This window comes from Pyrus communis, chromosome 15 (genome assembly GCF_963583255.1).
Source record: "Pyrus communis chromosome 15, drPyrComm1.1, whole genome shotgun sequence".
Classification (NCBI taxonomy): domain Eukaryota; kingdom Viridiplantae; phylum Streptophyta; class Magnoliopsida; order Rosales; family Rosaceae; genus Pyrus; species Pyrus communis.
In genome coordinates, this window is record NC_084817.1 from 4,603,834 (window position 1) to 4,619,235 (window position 15,402).

The 15,402-nt window shown below is 37.3% G+C and overlaps 2 protein-coding genes across 8 annotated transcripts; one reads left to right on the plus strand and one right to left on the minus strand.

Moving 5' to 3' along the window:
* Positions 1–382: 382 nt before the first annotated feature.
* LOC137717365 (pre-mRNA-processing protein 40A-like) lies at positions 383–11,301 on the plus strand. 7 transcript variants are annotated; one of them, XR_011065770.1, is made up of 31 exons: positions 383–515; positions 925–983; positions 1,302–1,364; positions 1,463–1,774; positions 1,868–2,059; positions 2,434–2,507; positions 2,728–2,797; positions 4,346–4,398; positions 4,522–4,579; positions 4,658–5,025; positions 5,131–5,203; positions 5,370–5,468; positions 5,563–5,631; positions 5,711–5,788; positions 5,980–6,066; positions 6,175–6,209; positions 6,324–6,429; positions 7,081–7,161; positions 7,277–7,369; positions 7,453–7,506; positions 7,575–7,691; positions 7,816–7,914; positions 8,650–8,697; positions 8,780–8,872; positions 9,575–9,682; positions 9,765–9,829; positions 9,931–10,024; positions 10,286–10,588; positions 10,681–10,825; positions 10,976–11,014; positions 11,131–11,301. XR_011065770.1 is itself a non-coding variant. In XM_068456716.1 (31 exons), coding segments are annotated over exons 2-31 (3,081 nt in total). In that variant the 5' UTR covers positions 383–515; positions 925–950; the 3' UTR covers positions 11,132–11,301. The 7 variants fall into 7 exon arrangements, 6 of the variants coding, with proteins under 6 accessions (XP_068312817.1, XP_068312816.1, XP_068312818.1 ...); XM_068456716.1 differs by having other exon boundaries at positions 10,681–10,796; XM_068456715.1 differs by having other exon boundaries at positions 10,681–10,796; positions 11,135–11,301.
* A 774-nt stretch (positions 11,302–12,075) lies between these two features.
* LOC137718383 (suppressor protein SRP40-like) lies at positions 12,076–13,975 on the minus strand. The gene is made up of 3 exons (XM_068457922.1): positions 13,350–13,975; positions 13,096–13,210; positions 12,076–12,910 (listed from the first exon to the last, which is right to left on the minus strand). Exons 1-3 carry the CDS (start codon positions 13,851–13,853, stop codon positions 12,369–12,371), a joined length of 1,161 nt encoding a protein of 386 aa, XP_068314023.1. The 5' UTR covers positions 13,854–13,975; the 3' UTR covers positions 12,076–12,368.
* Positions 13,976–15,402: the final 1,427 nt, after the last annotated feature.

Below are 15,402 nucleotides of genomic sequence, written 5' to 3' on the forward strand. Positions count from 1 at the left end.
AAAGTTCTTTTAAAATAGCTGAAAACATTTTGATGAAAATATTTTTGAATCAATTTTTAATAAAAATACAAGTGAATTTTTAAAAAGCACGTCAATTGTTTTTTGTAAGAAGAACCAAACTTGTGTTATTTGTAAGAGAAGCACTTCAAATACTTTTAGAACCCAAAAATATTTTTTCTAAAATCAATTTTAGTCATTTTAAAAGCAGATAAGTGGTTTTTGCAGGAAACACTTGAAAGTGTTTTTAGAACTCAAAAATATTTTCTCCAGTTCTTAAACCGTGACATGCATGTAAATTCGGCGAAAGACAGGGTTATTTTCGGTAGTCGGCAAACGTCGATACCCAAAATTACAACTCTCTCCGACTTATTCAGCTCTTACTTTGCTAACAAAAATCCTCCGATTTCTTAAACCCTAGCACCTGAGTGTAGTGGTGAACACACAGTCGCAGAGGTCCTCTCGCTCCTCCGCTCGTCGACGGCAAAAGGTTCTCGCACCGCCGATTGCCTCCCCCTGTAAGTATTTCTTCCTCTCCTCCCTCCCAAAATTCGAAACGATTGGTCATCCCTTTCTTCTTCGTTCTTTCCTCTACATTTTGCCCTAGGTTCCAATTGCAGAGGCCAATTGAATTTCGGTATGCGGTTATGGTCGAATTCGTATTAGCACATGCGGACTTAGATATTAGAACTCTAAATAGAACAGTGAATAGATGTGTTTAGGTTGCATTTGAGTGGTTAATTTCAACTCCTCGTTGATTCGGAATCAATTCGTAAATTCTTGAAAATGTTCCGAATTCATGATTAATTCAGCATGCTTTACCTGCTCTGATGCATTTGCATTCACATTTTACTGTTTTTTGGGCATGTACTAGCCCCGGCTTGTTGACATAATTGGCAAGATATGATTCTGTTTTGATTTTTGCAGTTGGATCCGGTTGTGTATGCGCAGCAATGGCGAATAACCCTCAGTCCTCAGCTGGGCAGGTACCGAACTTTGAACCTTGTCATGGCTTAAGCAGTCAATCACATGAATTTATTTTTTGTCCTGTTTTGCAATTCACTTTCGATTGTAGTAGTTGTTTAGACAGTGAAAGTATTTTAAGGATGTTGAATGTTCATGTTGGCTTGTTAGGGGACAAATAACTTCGTATTCTGTCATCATTGTTGTTAAGGGCCGGAATACCTTAATCATTTCAAGTGCATAAACAAATGTGTTTTAGTAATCTTGTTTATATAGTTTTCACCTATTTTTAATCTGTTTTTTTTTCTTTTTTTTGGGTCTCTCCTGTCTATCTGGATTAGCCATTTCGTCCTCCCCCAGTTGCTTCCATGGGTCCTCAAAGTTTTGGTTCATCCCCTCTTCAAGTAAATCCCTTTCATGTTCATCTTCTGTGACTTTTTGTATTCTCTACTTCCCGGCGGACTATTAATATGAGGTGTATGTACAAATCCTAACAATGCAGTACCGACCAGTGGTTCCAACACAGCAAGGACAGCAATTTATTCCACCAGCTTCCCAACAATTTCAGCCTGTGGGACAAGGTATTCCTTCTCCAAATGTTGGGATGCCTGGTAGTCAAAGTCAGCAATTACAATATTCTCAACCAATGCAACCGTATCCTCTCAGGCCAAGTCAACCTGGTCATGCTCATTCATCACAGGCGTTGCCTATGCAATACATGCAGACAAGGCCTACTGTCCCATCTCAGTCTCAGCAACCTGTCCCACCTTTTAATAATCAGATGCCTGGAATGCCTTATTCTTCCTCATACATGGTATGTTCTCACAATGTTATCTGCATATATGTGTTTTCTTTGATTTGATGGAGCATATTTTTCAAATGTTTACATGCATCTGAACTGTTTCAGTTTGCTCCGCCTACGTATGTCCAGCAACAAAATAATGTCAGTTCACAATTTCAGCCGATGTCTCAAGTGCAAGCACACATTGTATCTGCCACAGTACAGCCTTGGGTGTCCTCTGGTAATCAGGGTGCAGCAGTTCCTTCACCAGTACAGCAGCCTGGCCAACAATCTTCAAGCACTCCTTCCACAGATTCTGTAAGTGCTATATGTAAAATTCAATTCAGTTACCTTTAACGCCATTAAACATTAGGTTAAGGTCATCGCTTTTGTTCAGGAAACATGTTTCAATATCTCCTTCTGGTACTAATCCAGAACCCAAAAGATGTGTCATCGGAGTGAATTTCTGATTATTTCATCATCTAAATTCTCATTTTTAAATTATGTTTGTCATGTTTTGTGATGCTACACAGCCCCATGAAACAATAAGGCGCACTTAGATGCTGATACGACACTGATAATTTTGTATGAATCCCGATTTGGGAATCATGCAAACCCATTATCTTTAGTGTCAATGACAAATGAATGACTTTTCTTATTTGTGTTGTAATTTTTACTTTCCTAAATTTCAGGCTGTAAGTGTTCCTAGCCAAGTACAGCAGTCTTCTTCGGATTGGCAAGAGCATATGGCGGCTGATGGAAGAAGGTAAAATTATAATATTGTCTGCCTTTTCTTCTTGCAGTTGATGAAATATGATGCATTGTTACAGTGTTTATTTATTATTTTTTTCAATGAGAAACAGTGTGGTTCGTTATTTTTGAGAGTTACTCTGATTTTGTATTAGTTATTTTGAAGTTCTTCTTGACCTTATGCTTTCTTACTTGTGTTATTTCTATTTTTTTATGGATTCATTTTTCTTTTCCAGATATTATTTCAACAGAAGAACAAGAGAATCTAATTGGGAGAAGCCTTTAGAGTTGATGACACCGATGGAGGTGAGTCATATTGTTGATTGGTTACCAGTAGCTTGAACTTTTATATATAATCTCCAATTACCTGTTGAACATGCCTTTGAAATGTTTTTGTATTTGCAATTTCGCCCATAAAATTTATTGCTGTTTATGGATGTTTTAAATTTTTTGGTTTTAACTATGCTTAAATTGATTGAAATTGTTTTATGCGAATTATCCTTTTATTTGCATATGCTTTAACTGGTTTGTAGATGTCATGGCAAGTCTGGAGAAATTTTACAACTGCTCTATAAGCTCACTTTGAAGACGGGGTTTCATTTCACAAGTCAGGCAATAATTGCTATTTACATCTTATTTATCTTGTAGCTGGATGTGGTTAATGAATGCCAAGCAGTAATTGTTGCCTTTACCCATATCATCCATTATCCTTTGTGGAGACGGGTGTACTTTGGTCTATTTATTTTTGTCTATCCTCTGTGGGGTTGATTTTGTTTAAGTATCTTCTTAGCAGAGTGTTTCATATTTCTATTTGTTTCTTATTGTCTTTCCCTCTAAGTCTATGTCCGTTATTCTTGTTAGTTGTTATAGTTGTTATGGTTTTTATAAAATAAAGTATAAAATACACAGGCAGACAGCCGAATTTTCTCTCCGTCTCCCTTGTATAAGCAGTAGCATTAGTAGATTAACATGTGCATGTATCTCATGTGCACGCCCACTCAGAGAGTCACACAGAAATGCTCACCCACACTCCCACATTGATGCTGCTTGTCACAGGTTTTCTTGTGGCTGTGGTATTTCTTTTCTGATATTTTTTTTAACTTAATTTTTTTGTTAGTACGAGAGTCATCATATAGTGGACAATATTTTTAATCTTATTCTCAATAAGGTGTCCCTGCATGCACTTCTTAGTTGTATATGACATTTTTGTTGTCTATGGATTATAAAGACTTTTTCAACATGAATTCTTGTGCTACTGTCAGAGGTATTAAATGTTATGTCACTGGGATTGGGTTTTTTACTTTAACAATTATTATGTATGTGCATTATATTTGTATGTGTACTGTAGTATCATTATTTGTATGCAAAGAAAGGCCCAACAGTGTTTCCTAGTTTTACTAGCGTAAAATTGAAGGATTTCAAGGATATGTAGAACTTCTAGCGGGTACTGTAACTTGTAATTTGCTGTTAATAAACTACTAGGAGTTCTCTCCTGCTGCTTTTTCATAGAAGTTAAGAAACCAGAGTATATAATAGTCTATCCCCTGCTGCTTTGTTGTAGTACCTTTTCTTTTCATTTTTCACCTGTTATATGCATTTGGTTCAATCTTCATTTATTTGCTTTCTACACCTGTTGGGTGTGTAATTCGCTACAGGAGGTCAGGCATCTTCATTTACACTCATGTATCGATTTCAGGTTGATTTTTTGGGGGTGGGCAGGCTTTTGTACAAACTTTTGTACTGTTATTTCATTTTCTAGTGAACCTATTCTTTTTGACTGATTATGCTCAACTTTTAGTATTCTTTCACAAATGGCTGCAATCTTTCACTAAATACTTTTTGTGACTGTAATAGAGGGCCGATGCATCAACTGTTTGGAAGGAGTATACGTCTGCAGATGGGAAAAAGTGCGTTTATTCTGATCATTCTGTTTAATTCCCCAATTCCTGCTTTTGTTTTCTAAATATGCATGTCTATGAATTTTTGTTGGGCCCTGTTGTTCACTATTAATTTTTCAATGACTGATGCAGGTATTATTACAACAAGGTTACAAGGGAGTCTAAGTGGACAATTCCAGAGGAGTTAAAGGTTTCATATCATTGCCTGTTTATTCTTTTTCTCCCTTTTATTTGTAATTTCCTTACACTATGAAGTACGTGCTTCCAGTTGGCTCGCGAACAGGCTCAAAGAGAACTAATCCAAGGAACACATTCAGAAATGAATTTGACTTCTCATACCCCTCCTGCTGTTGCTTCAGCTGAAACACCTTTGGGAACTAGTTCAGTTGGCCCCAGTACTTCTTCAGCCCTACCTGGGATGGTCCCGAGCCCTGTTGCAGTTACACCTGTGTCTTCTTTTTCCAATCCTTCTCCTACCGCACCTACTGGATCATCAGTTGCTTCTGGTGCACAGTCTTCCATAACAGGTGCCGTTGGCGTTCAACCTCCTGCAGTAACTGTGACTCCACTGCCTGCTTCTGTTTCAGGGAGTACCGGAGTTCCTCCTACTTCGGTCAACACCACTACAAACTCAGTGTATGGACTTTTTAGGGTGCTTTATTTCCTACGATCTGTTGATTCTTCTGTGATTTGTATAATCTTCCAGTTCAAATTGGTCTTATGTGTCTCGAAATATTACAGGAGTACTTATGAAACTGTAGCATCTCAAGATATTGCAAGTTCAGCTGATGGAACTTTGACTCAAGATATCGAGGTAAGGTTTTTTCCTTAATGGAAACATGCACATTAATTACACCTTTTCTAGACTCTGCTGTAGTGAGACTGATTTTCATAGCATTTCTTTTGCCTGTTTCAAATTGTGGTTTAAAGCAATTAACGAGACCAAATGCTTATTCTTTTCTGAGAGTTCTCTATGGCAGGAAGCCAAAAGAGGTATGGCAGTTGCTGGAAAAGTCAATGTGACTCCTTCAGAGGAGAAAACATTTGATGACGAACCACTGGTGTATGCCAATAAGCAGGTAAAAACTCTAGGTTTTATTTCTTTGTCCAATTTTGTTTCATTGTTGTGCTTTTTTTTTTTCTAAATTAATTTGATAATTTTTCTCCTTTTAGGAGGCAAAAACTGCTTTCAAATCACTTCTGGAATCTGCAAATGTCCAATCTGATTGGACTTGGGAGCAGGTAGCATCTTTTCCCTTCTTTTTATCACTGTCTTATATCATTGAGGAGTCTTCTTACAATTTATGAAATGTTATATCAGACAATGAGGGAGATCATTAATGACAAAAGATACGGCGGTTTAAAAACTCTAGGTGAGAGGAAGCAAGCATTTAATGAGGTAAACTTTTGGTTAATGTCTTAACTGCTTTAGAGTCAGCGCGTTCTTATGTTACATGGAAGACTAGTTTAATCTCATTGGAATGCTGTGATGCTCAAATGACTTTCCTTCTGCTTAGTATTCAAGATGTTCATCAAGAATATTTCGACTCTTGTTTTAACCTAAAACTAATTATATGTTTTGAATTGTAGTACTTGGGTCAAAGGAAAAAACTGGAGAATGAAGAGAGGCGCATGAGGCAGAAAAAAGCTCGGGAAGAATTCACAAAAATGTTGGAAGTATGTTGTTTACAAGTCATAGTTGGTTTTGCATTTTTCTTTAACGACTTTGAAATACCTCTTATCTTGATCTTAACAAAAGACTTTGTGGTTTGTTCTTTTCTAAAGGAGTCCAGGGAACTTACATCAGCAACCAGATGGAGGTTTAGTCTCTCCCTGCATCATGCCGAGTTTGATATTGTTTTAGCCTTTTTATATATTTTTTTTTACGACAAAAAATGTTTTAGATGTTCTAACTGATGCATTTGCCTGATCAGCAAAGCTGTGAGTATATTTGAAAATGATGAACGATTCAAAGCTGTAGAACGAGCTAGAGACCGGGAAGATCTTTATGAGAGCTACATTGTAGAACTCGAAAGGAAGGTAACAATTTGCATTTTTATTTCACATTTTCTGACTTATGCAATCCACCAAATGGAGATGTCATGTTGTACATTAGGGCTTCATATTTGACTCCAGATTTTTTATTCGTAACAAAAGATTTTTTTTGTAACCAATAAAGAGAATGGAGAATTGAAAATTTGGAACCACTTGCTTTATGTATGAATTATGTTGAAGAACCAGAAATTAGGAACTGGGCATCGGGTTATAGACCGGCTGCCTGATTTACCATGATCCTTAGTCCAGTCCCACACATTCCATATCCCTTCAATTTGTGGCCCTTTTTCAGAATTAAGGCAATTCTCACTGGTAAAGGTTGCCTTAAATGGTTTCCTCATTTTCATTGTCCTTTTGGTGTACTAAACTCCAGAGTCCTCATGTCGCTAAATGTGCCACGTAAGTAGATATTGACAGTTCATAGATGGTAGGGAGTATCACCAGACAGCCAAGTGCACAATTTTGAGTTATTTAAGTCTCAAGCAGAAGCATCAAAAAAATCTGAGATACATTTACTTGCCATATGTGTTGCTATTTCATTGCCATTCTCTTTTGAAGAGTGCGGATAAAAATAGGTACTCGTATGTCACAAAGGATGCCTGGCTTACTGCATAGGTTGCAATGTTCAATGTGCAGGAAAAACAAAAGGCAGCTGAAGAGCATAAGCAGAATATTGTAGAGTACAGGAAATTTCTGGAATCTTGTGACTTTATCAAGGTAAGTCTTGTAAAATGAGCGTGCACATAACTAGTATTATTTTTTTGTTTTTTGTTTTTATTTTTGTGATTCCTTGTATCTATAAACCTTTTGCATGGTTATCGTTCATTTGCAGGTGAACAGCCAGTGGCGGAAAGTTCAAGATCGCTTGGAGGATGACGAGAGATGCCTGCGCCTTGAAAAGCTTGTTAGGTTGCTCATTTTCCAGGTAAGTCAATCAGGCATGTTGTGTGTGTGAAATGATTGATCATGTTAATTTAGTAGAATTACAAGACGGTATTTTTGGTGCAGGACTATATTCGTGACCTTGAGAAGGTGGAAGAGGAGCAAAAAAAGTTACAGAAGGTATAATCCCATATAAATGATATTTTCCTTTTCAAGTTCATGTTCTTATATTTGTCTCTGAATTCAAGGAACAATTGAGGCGGGAAGAGAGGAAAAACCGCGATGAGTTCCGCAAGCTATTGGAAGAACATGTTGCTGATGGCACTCTTACAGCTAAAACTCTCTGGCGCGATTACTGTACGAAGGTGCTCAACCCTAAAATCGTCGCAGAGATAATGTCTAGAACAGTTGCATAGTAAATTAAAAGATAATTGATTATTTTCTTCTGCATCAGAAATTCGTTTGATATGTACTGTCTTTGGATAGTAGGTTAAGGACTTGCCTCCATATGAAGCTGTTGCATTGAACGCCTCTGGTTCAACACCAAAAGAATTGTTTGATGACGTTTTTGAAGAATTAGAGAAACAGGTGATGCCTAACATCTCATGCCTCAGTCCATTAATGATTTTGTATGGTTAATGTTAATAATACATCGAGATGTAATTGAAGGAAGTTAAGGTTCCTTCATAAAACCAATTGGCAATATGAGGAGTAGCCCAACTTCTTGTAAACATATGCTAGGTCCCTTAATTCTCTGATGTGTGATTCACACTCTCAAGACAGCCTCACACGTGGGGGTCATGGAAGCCTAACATGTGGACAACATATTGGGTGATGTGAGAGCACATGGGTTAACATGCTCTGATACCATAAAGGAAGTTGAGGTTTCACTATAAAACCAATTGACTATATGAGGAGTCTCAACTTTTATTAGCATGCAAGGTCCCTGTAATTCCATGATGCGGGGATTCACTCTCAACAGTTTGGATGAGATGCTCTGACATATACGTAGGTTAACGATCTCACGTGCTCCTCACCACCCAAAATACTAAAGCTCCATGTATTTTGGCTCTGTCACTGCTCATCATGTCACGTATGAGGTGTGTGTTGACAATAAAATGCCAAATCGGAAATTAATAGCCTTGCATAGCAATATATAATATCATGGTGCTCTCCCCCCAGTGCTAAATGATTGTGGGTTTAAAGCTCTAACTTCTACAGATAAAATACAATATTAGTTTTAGAGTTTGATTGCATTACACAACTTTGAACCTGGAATGCAGCTGACTCTATATGCCTGACATTGTTTTTTCTTGTGGACAGTATCATGATGATAAAGCTCGGATAAAGGATGCAATGAAGTCAGGGAAGGTATGCTGTTTTTAACTGTATAATTTTATAAACTTGTGGCATTTTGGGAAACATTTCAAATATCATTAATTTCTTTACCCAGGTTACCATGACTTCCACATTGGCATTTGAAGAGTTTAAGGTTCCTATTCTGGAAGATATTGGTTCCCCACCAATATCAGACATTAACTTCAAGGTAAACCCCCGCGTATTTTCAGTCCATTGCTAGCCTAATACTCATATTTTTTTTTTCCTTTCATTTGTATGCTTGAAATATAAAGGTCTGTATAATAGGAGTTGATGGTGTTTTTTTACTCGTTGCTGGCATATTCCTACCCCCCATTAAGCAAATAAAATTAGTTTGTGTGTGTATTCAAAATATTTTTAAGTGGCTCTTTATATTGTATTCAAGTTCACTGAGAATCATACAGTTTACTTGGATGTAGCAGTATCAGTGTTTCTTGTATCTTCTTTTAGTGAAATACATTCATATTCATCAGAGGAGAGAATAAAACAGTCATAACTTCTTGGTTTGAAACTTTGTCATTTTGACCCGAGCATCTTATATCCTGATGTATCATTTGTAGCAAGAAACCTTAAATGGTTCAGTGTACATGGTCAAGATAAAAAAGAATATCATTTTTTTTCTATGTGCTTCTTTACTTATTAAAGCTGAAGGGTTTGAAAATGACAGCCAGTAAATAATTAAACTTTAACCACTATCTTCATTTGATTTGGATTACATGGTACACCTTCATCTGTAACACTCAATTCACGTATGCACACTGATGCAAGGATCAACTTTGTTCTGGTTTCTAAATCAACAATTGATGTGACTGTTAGTATTTACCTGTGTTGTGTATTTGAAAGTCTGCTAATACTTTGACTCCTTTGGAAGCTTGTGTATGAGGAATTATTAGAGAGAGCCAAGGAGAAGGAGGAGAAAGAGGCAAAGAAGCGTCAACGACATGTTGATGACTTCAATAACCTATTGCACACAATCAAGGTACTGTGGACTTTTGTGGAAGAGTATGAAGCAAGTGTGATGCTAGAGATTGTATTGACCTTCTTTGTCATGTTCTTTGTAGGAAATAACTGCTGCTTCTAATTGGGAAGATAGCAAACACCTTTTTGAAGAAACCCAAGAATACAGGTTTTTCTATTGATCTTTTACTGTAAAAAAAACATTTAACATGCCTTTTTTTGTTCGAACTTTTTAGTTTTCGGAGTGAAAATTATTTCTTTTATTTTCAGATCAATTGGTGATGGTAGGGAAGTTTTTGAGGAATATATTACAAGCTTACAGGAGAGGGCTAAAGAGAAGGAACGAAAGCGTGAGGAGGAAAAGGTATGGATCTTATTGTCATCTATAAGCTGTTAATATCATTTGGCTCGTCAATTCTTGCAATGGTAATATGCGTAGAGCTTATGCTGAAAAATAATTTACTTTAACGCAGTGCATATGTTACCTTTATAAAAGACAGTATCTCAAAGTTTGATCCTATGTAAATATTTTCGCTTTAATTTTTTATAGGAGTGGCATGTAATGCATTGTTATCAACTGATATCTTGAGTTGGGAATTTTTGTACTGATTCTGATACATTGCAGGCCAAAAAAGAGAAAGAAAGAGAAGAGAAAGAGAAGCGGAAGGATAAAGAGAGAAAGGAGAAGGAAAGAGAACGTGAAAAAGAAAAGGGAAAGGACCGATCTAAGAAGGATGAAACAGATAGTGAAAATGTAGACATAACTGATAGTCATGGGCATAAAGAAGATAAGAAGAGGGAGAAAGACAAAGACAGAAAGCACCGGAAGCGGCATCAAAGTTCCATTGATGATGTAGGTTCCGATAAGGAGGAGAAAGAGGAGTCTAAGAAACAGAGACATAGTAGCGACCGCAAAAGATCAAGGAAAGTAAGTGAACTTATCTCGTAATATATTTGGTCAATAACTTTTAAGCTATTCATGAATGGAAAATGTATGATTATTTTCCTGTTGTATGGTAGCATACACCTGAATCTGACAGTGAAAGTCGTCATAGAAGGCATAAGAGAGAGCATCGTCGAAGTGGTGAACATGTCGACCTTGAAGATGGGGAGCTTGGTGAAGATGGGGAAATTAAGTAAGCCCTGCCGATCTATCTTCATAGAGGTGTGAGTTTTGTGGCCTATCAGGGTCTAAACATACCGAACATAACCAAGATTATTGTTCTTTTAGCATTTCTCATGGTTATACACGACGGAAATCTGATAGCTGACATTCATCACAATTAATTTTAATTGAATGCTGTGTATTGTTCAGCGGTGGCTGGAGGGCGAGTGGTAAAATTTATCAGATCTGGTAAGATTAACATAAACCTCTTCGACCACCGATTGATTAGTTTCTTTTGCAGTAGATCCTACCATAATTCTCAGTTTTCTCGTGTTTAGTAAATTTCGTGTGTTGTCGATTGCAAGATAGCTGAATCATATGCATCAATCTTATTGGGACCGTGTGATAGATGCGTATGGCAGCCTTCGAAACGATGTTGAGTTTTCACATTAAATGCAAAGAGAAGAGAGACTCGGCAGAATAATTCTGGGGTTTAATGTTATATGCCGGTGGTGGTTCGGATATCTACATCAACTCGTTTGTGTAATTTTTTTATTTTTTTTGAACAAACGATATTATTTACAAAAGAGGAAAGGGGGTGGGGGTGGTTTAGCTTTACAATATGTTAGCAATAATTTGGTTCAAATTTACTTTGACGATAATCGAACTTGAGATCTTTCACTTGCAAGTAAAGAGGAATACCATTAGGCCGTAGTACTAAGTGACATCATACTCTCTAATATAAAGAGCCATAACACTATCAGTCAATAAATAATCAAGAGAAATTATTTATTTATTTATTTAAATAATATTGAAATAGTTAGCATTATGTAAGGAGAGTCAGTAGGAGTTCATTTCTCCCTTGATACATTTAGGAGCTCCAAGATGATTCTCTATCACAGATGGTGGATAGTGAGCATGATTGGAGTCGATTTTTTTAAATCCTCTCTAAATTCTAGTTAAGAGCTCATTGGAGATGCTCTAAGTGTTGCTTAGCAATAAATCCAGATGAGAAATAGTTGGTTTGTTGCATAACAATCATTTCTTCATTAAGATAAATTACAGTTCGACACGCACAAAAATGTTATTTTTGTTGTTCTATGTCACTTCAATATACGTGTGTTAGTTTGTGAAATGTGAGTTTGAACTAGTGACTCCCTTAACTGTAAGGAGCCAAGCAGTAATCTATATGAGTTGTGGTAACCAGAAATATTACTGGTGTTGGGAAACAACAAATATAATGTGGACAGACATGAGTGGCTGCAAGATCCATCAAATAGTAGGAGACGAACTGTCAAGGCACGGGAATGTCATAGTAGCGTAGTGTGTTTGTATTATAATGTTATGTGGAGATACTTCAAATGTACAGATTTAGCACAAGTACACATGACATTGTATCATCAGCACGAGTGACACAGCTGTGCCACGAAAGTCCTCATAAAGACTTCCATACACTCTTGGTACATGTCTATGGCATGCTGGACCGATAAGGGATCGTCATGTGGCCGATCTAAGATGTCACGATGGCGTACCGGGAGTGTATGGTAGTCTCCATGAGATGAGGTTGCTCTCAAGTAACTTTGGCATCAGATACAATTATTTTTCACTCTTCAGAGACAATGCCTTTGATGATCTCTTCTAAAATGGCGTCTCCAATTTCGGACCCAATTTCCCTTTTCTCTTGGTAACTATCATCCCATTCTTCACGGGAGCCCAACAAGTCCAACTCCAACAAAACATTGACGTCGGCTTCGTGCCCAGCCTGTTTACCTCCCCAACTCCCCAACTTCTCATAAATCAGCTGCCCAATCTCTTCGGCTCCAAGAAATCCGTTGGGGTTATGCTGCTGCTGCTCTTTCGATTTCTTTGCGTGATTTTCCGTCATCTCCCTCACGCAATCGAACAGGAGCTGCCTCTTCTGCTGCAACACCCTTTTCGATTTTGCAAAATGAGGGGATGGATTGATGCTAGACCGGACAGGCTCGAGCTTTTCCGAAATTCCAGAGGCTCTCGGCTTCTCTAATGGCGGGTGGAAAAGTAGTTCCCAGAGAGAAGATGATAAATTTGGGTCTTCTATAATCTTGTTGAAGCTATAAGTGGATGGACATGAAGTCTCCTCTCTAGACATTGTGTGCAGTTTATACCCTGTTTAGCCAGAAGAGAAATTCACTAGTATAAAATTACTTAAATCTTGTAATTAAGACAATATTTTAAACTACTCTAATTAGCGGTGAGGAAAATAAAAATTTGAACATGGGTGAAGGAGCTGAGTGCATGGTCTCGACCAACTGGCCTAACTCGTGTCTGCGGACTGAGAGAGAGGGACTAACTGTTGTTATAAAGAGGTGAACTTGCGTTTGCATGGGGAGGTTCATCTTCTGGTACCGAAACGGGGTTTTGTTGCTTACGGTGAATCTTCGATGATTGTCCGTTGAGCCATTCTATCTGTAACATCCTGTTGGCTTTGTTAGCAAGCAAATCTAATGAACATTTTTGCAGAGATCGGAAATTTTTCCGCTACCAAACTATCAATATTGTCGAAAATGTATCATGAAGGGGGTTGTATGGAAAGTGGTGTTCCTACCTTTCTCTCTTTCATATTACAGGATTCCGAAATTTGAGTAGCGTCTGGAGCAAGTGAGGAAGCATCATGCTTATTTCGCAACGAAACGGGAGCTTCTTCTTTTGATTCTTTTTCGCCCTCGGAGCACGAATCATACTGTGTCCTACTGCTGGCAGATGAAAATGTATCCGTCCCCCCACTCTCTCGGCTACTTCTCCGCGTCTCGGCGCCACCATTGGGCTTCCCCTCTCGGTTTTCACAACCCTTAGTGCTTGTTGTCTCACTATGTCTTGAACCAAGCTTGTTACACACAGATCTCAATACTTTATGGCAGCTGAGATTACCCCAACTGGATGATCTGGTGAGTTTCTTGCTAGAAGTTCTACTTGTAATCCTCGAACTGCTATTTGTACTCGAGGTTTTTCTCAGGTAATTCCTTTCAAATAGGTAAACCTCTAGGACAAAGGGCTCTTGCTGCTCTTGGAGGAGCTCTGCAAGTTTTACCGGCTTGGGGGTGGAAGCCATTGGAAAACTCTAAGGTTGGGGAGGGGTTGGGATAGAGTTTGGGTGCAAACTGGAAAAGTCAGCAAATGAGACAGGGTGGTGAGGTTCTGGATTGAAGTTAATTTAGACGGACAAATCATATTTGTCAGCTTTTGGGACTGACAGAAGCAGATCAGAGGAAGGAAAGTTGGTATTTATTATATGTGAGAGAGAGAAAGAGAGAGAGCTCAAATATCTCTAGGTTATATCTTTTAGAAGGAGATCATCTCCGGATCTCTTTCTTCTAATTCATCAAGTCTGAGAATTCGGATCGTTAAAATTTAATGCAACGGTTAAAGTTATCATAACTTTTAAAATGAGCCTCTATTTGTAGCCGTTTGATCAAATTTCAACGGTTTAGATCTCTGAACTTAGTGGATTAGGAGAAAGGGATCTGATCGCTTTCCATATCTATTGACTGGTTGAGGTTATGACCAATAAGTTATAGTATTGACTTGTTGCACGTTAGGTCTTACGTGCTCTTTTAACCTAGATCAGTGTGTCTGCTATTTCGCATTCGTAATCCTTAATTTTTCTTATTCGTTAAATTAGAACGGCTTAGAATAGAACATTTTACGTTAAAGAAATGGAAAATTGACTAAAATGATTAGAAAATCAAAAATTTCAATTACTAAATTACTTGGAACCAAATCTAAACGGCATAGAAATCAGACATCGACGACATAATGAGAAATTGATCATTTCAACGATTGAAATGTAAAAAATAATATTTCTGACCAATTTCCGAAAACAATAAAATAAACCAACGTTTTTTTTTTTTTTTTTTTTGTTTTTTTATCTCGACCAACCCTTTCAATTTTGCTTTTGCAACTGTATATAATCTCGTCCCCTCACGTATTTTTTTCCTAAATAATAAATTTCAATGTTGTGTTGTATTCGTATCTATCTTCTATGGTTTTCTCCAGAATGGATGGTCCCATTGTTGTTGTGACTGGTGGCCATAAGAAGTTAAACGTTGATGTAACAAGAGCCAAAATTTGAATGTAATTCTTTCTGCATGAGATAGCGGTACATGTCATAACGTTACATATAATTAGTGCTTGAGATAAAAATATAATACAACATGTCACACTAATCAACAAAAGAGTATTTGTCATGTATTGTAATTGTCGACATCTTTTCGACATCTTTCAAATATTGTCTTGACATGTCTCTGTGTGTGTGTGTGAGACCATAGTTTAGGTATGCGTTAAGTGAAGTGTTTAAAATATCGATGTTAGTGGAAATATTGATCGATATCGGTTGTTTAGATGAAAATGATGAAATTTAAAATGAAAATTTAGAAAATATCAAACACTGATTTAAACAAAATATAAGAGTGTTTCGCTGATATTTAACTAATATGTTAAAAGTATCGATGAAATCAATCAGTTTTAATGGAAATTAAAAAATGTCTCCCGTGTGGAATGAGTTTTTATTCCAACCTCTTTTCCATGTCTTTATCTAATCGTGTGACATCTTATACTTTCAATCCTTGTCTTTTTAACATGTCCAATCTCCATCTTTCTAT